This window comes from Corvus brachyrhynchos, unplaced genomic scaffold (genome assembly GCF_000691975.1).
Source record: "Corvus brachyrhynchos isolate BGI_N302 unplaced genomic scaffold, ASM69197v1 scaffold119, whole genome shotgun sequence".
In the NCBI taxonomy this organism is placed as follows: Eukaryota; Metazoa; Chordata; class Aves; order Passeriformes; family Corvidae; genus Corvus; species Corvus brachyrhynchos.
In genome coordinates, this window is record NW_008240054.1 from 68,030 (window position 1) to 69,295 (window position 1,266).

Genomic DNA, 1,266 nt, shown 5'->3' on the forward strand with positions numbered 1-1,266 from the left:
GCATCTCCCGTCCCCGGGCCTTCCCGTCCGGTTCCCCCCCTGGAATCCCGGCGGGTTTTCCTTGGGACACCCCCCCAAGCCGGGATGCGCTTCCCAGCCCGAGCTGCTCCCAGACGCTCCGCAGACATTCCCAACGCAGCCCAGAACCGTGGAATGGCTCCTGGGATGGCGTGTCCGGCACAGGCGCGGGGTTTGGGAGGCGATGCCATTTTGTGCCTGAATTTGGGGTTTGGTTCGATCTGAGGGAAGGGAAGGGAAGGGAAGGGAAGGGAAGGGAAGGGAAGGGAAGGGAAGAATCTGCAGAGGAGCTGGGAAGGCAGAGGCTTCTCCAAAGGAACCCCCAGGACCCTGCACCGACCGCCGGGGGGATCACGGAGCTGTTCCCGAGCTCCCAACGCTCCCACAGAATTCCCAAAGCCACCTGCAGCCGGAGCTGGGTTATTTTGAACCCCGAAACGAGCTTTGCTTTAACTGTGGGGGAGCACAGACAGAGCCGAGCTCCACGCCCAGGCTCCGGCCACGGAGTGACCCCGGCCGCTCCGGCCACTCACCTGTCCAGCGCGATGGCCGTCATGGAGTAGATGCTGGCGAAGACGGCGGCGATGGGGAAGAAGTTGTGGAAGCGGCAGTAGGCCGGGCCGAAGTACCACTCGTTGTGCACGGCGTAGCTGAAGTTCACCACGGTGTTGAGCGCGGCCATGGAGGCCTCGGCGAAGGCCAGGTTCACCAGGAAGAAGTTGGTGACCGTGCGCATCCGCTTGTGCGCCAGGATGATCCACATGACCACCACGTTGCCCACCACGGCCACCACCACGATCAGGGCGTAAGCCACGGCCCACAGGGCCACCTGCCAGGGCGGCTGCACGAACGGGTTGGCCCAGGACTCGTTCAGGGAGGCGTTGAGGTGCTCCAGCTCCACTTCCAGAGCCGGAGAGGCATCCATGGTCCCCGGAAACAGCACCGGGAATTTGGGGTGCGGGACCCTCCCAGGTCAGAGCTCAGCAAGATTGGGGCGCACAGTGAATTTGGGGTGTGGGGCCCTCCTGGGTCAGGGAGCGGCAGGATCAGGGCACAGCAAGATTGGGGTGCAGATCCTGCTGGGTCAGCTAATTTGGGAGGCAGATCCCTCCTGGTTTAGGGTGCAGAGGATCAGGGCACAGCAAATTTGGAGCACGCAGCCGCTTTGGGGTGCAGGGCTCCCCCTGGCTCAGCCGCTTTGGGGTGCAGGGCTCCCCCTGGCTCAGTGGCTTTGGGGTTCAGGGACCC

General features: G+C 64.1%; 1 protein-coding gene across 1 annotated transcript in view; it reads right to left on the reverse strand.

Moving 5' to 3' along the window:
• Positions 1-1,260, reverse strand: part of TACR1 (tachykinin receptor 1) — a 13,611-nt gene extending 12,351 nt beyond the window's left edge. Inside the window, exon 1 of the mRNA XM_017744676.1 lies at positions 552-1,260. Within this exon, the coding sequence (XP_017600165.1) occupies positions 552-943 (392 nt within the window). The 5' untranslated portion in view covers positions 944-1,260. The remainder of the gene's footprint in view (positions 1-551) is intronic.
• Positions 1,261-1,266: the final 6 nt, after the last annotated feature.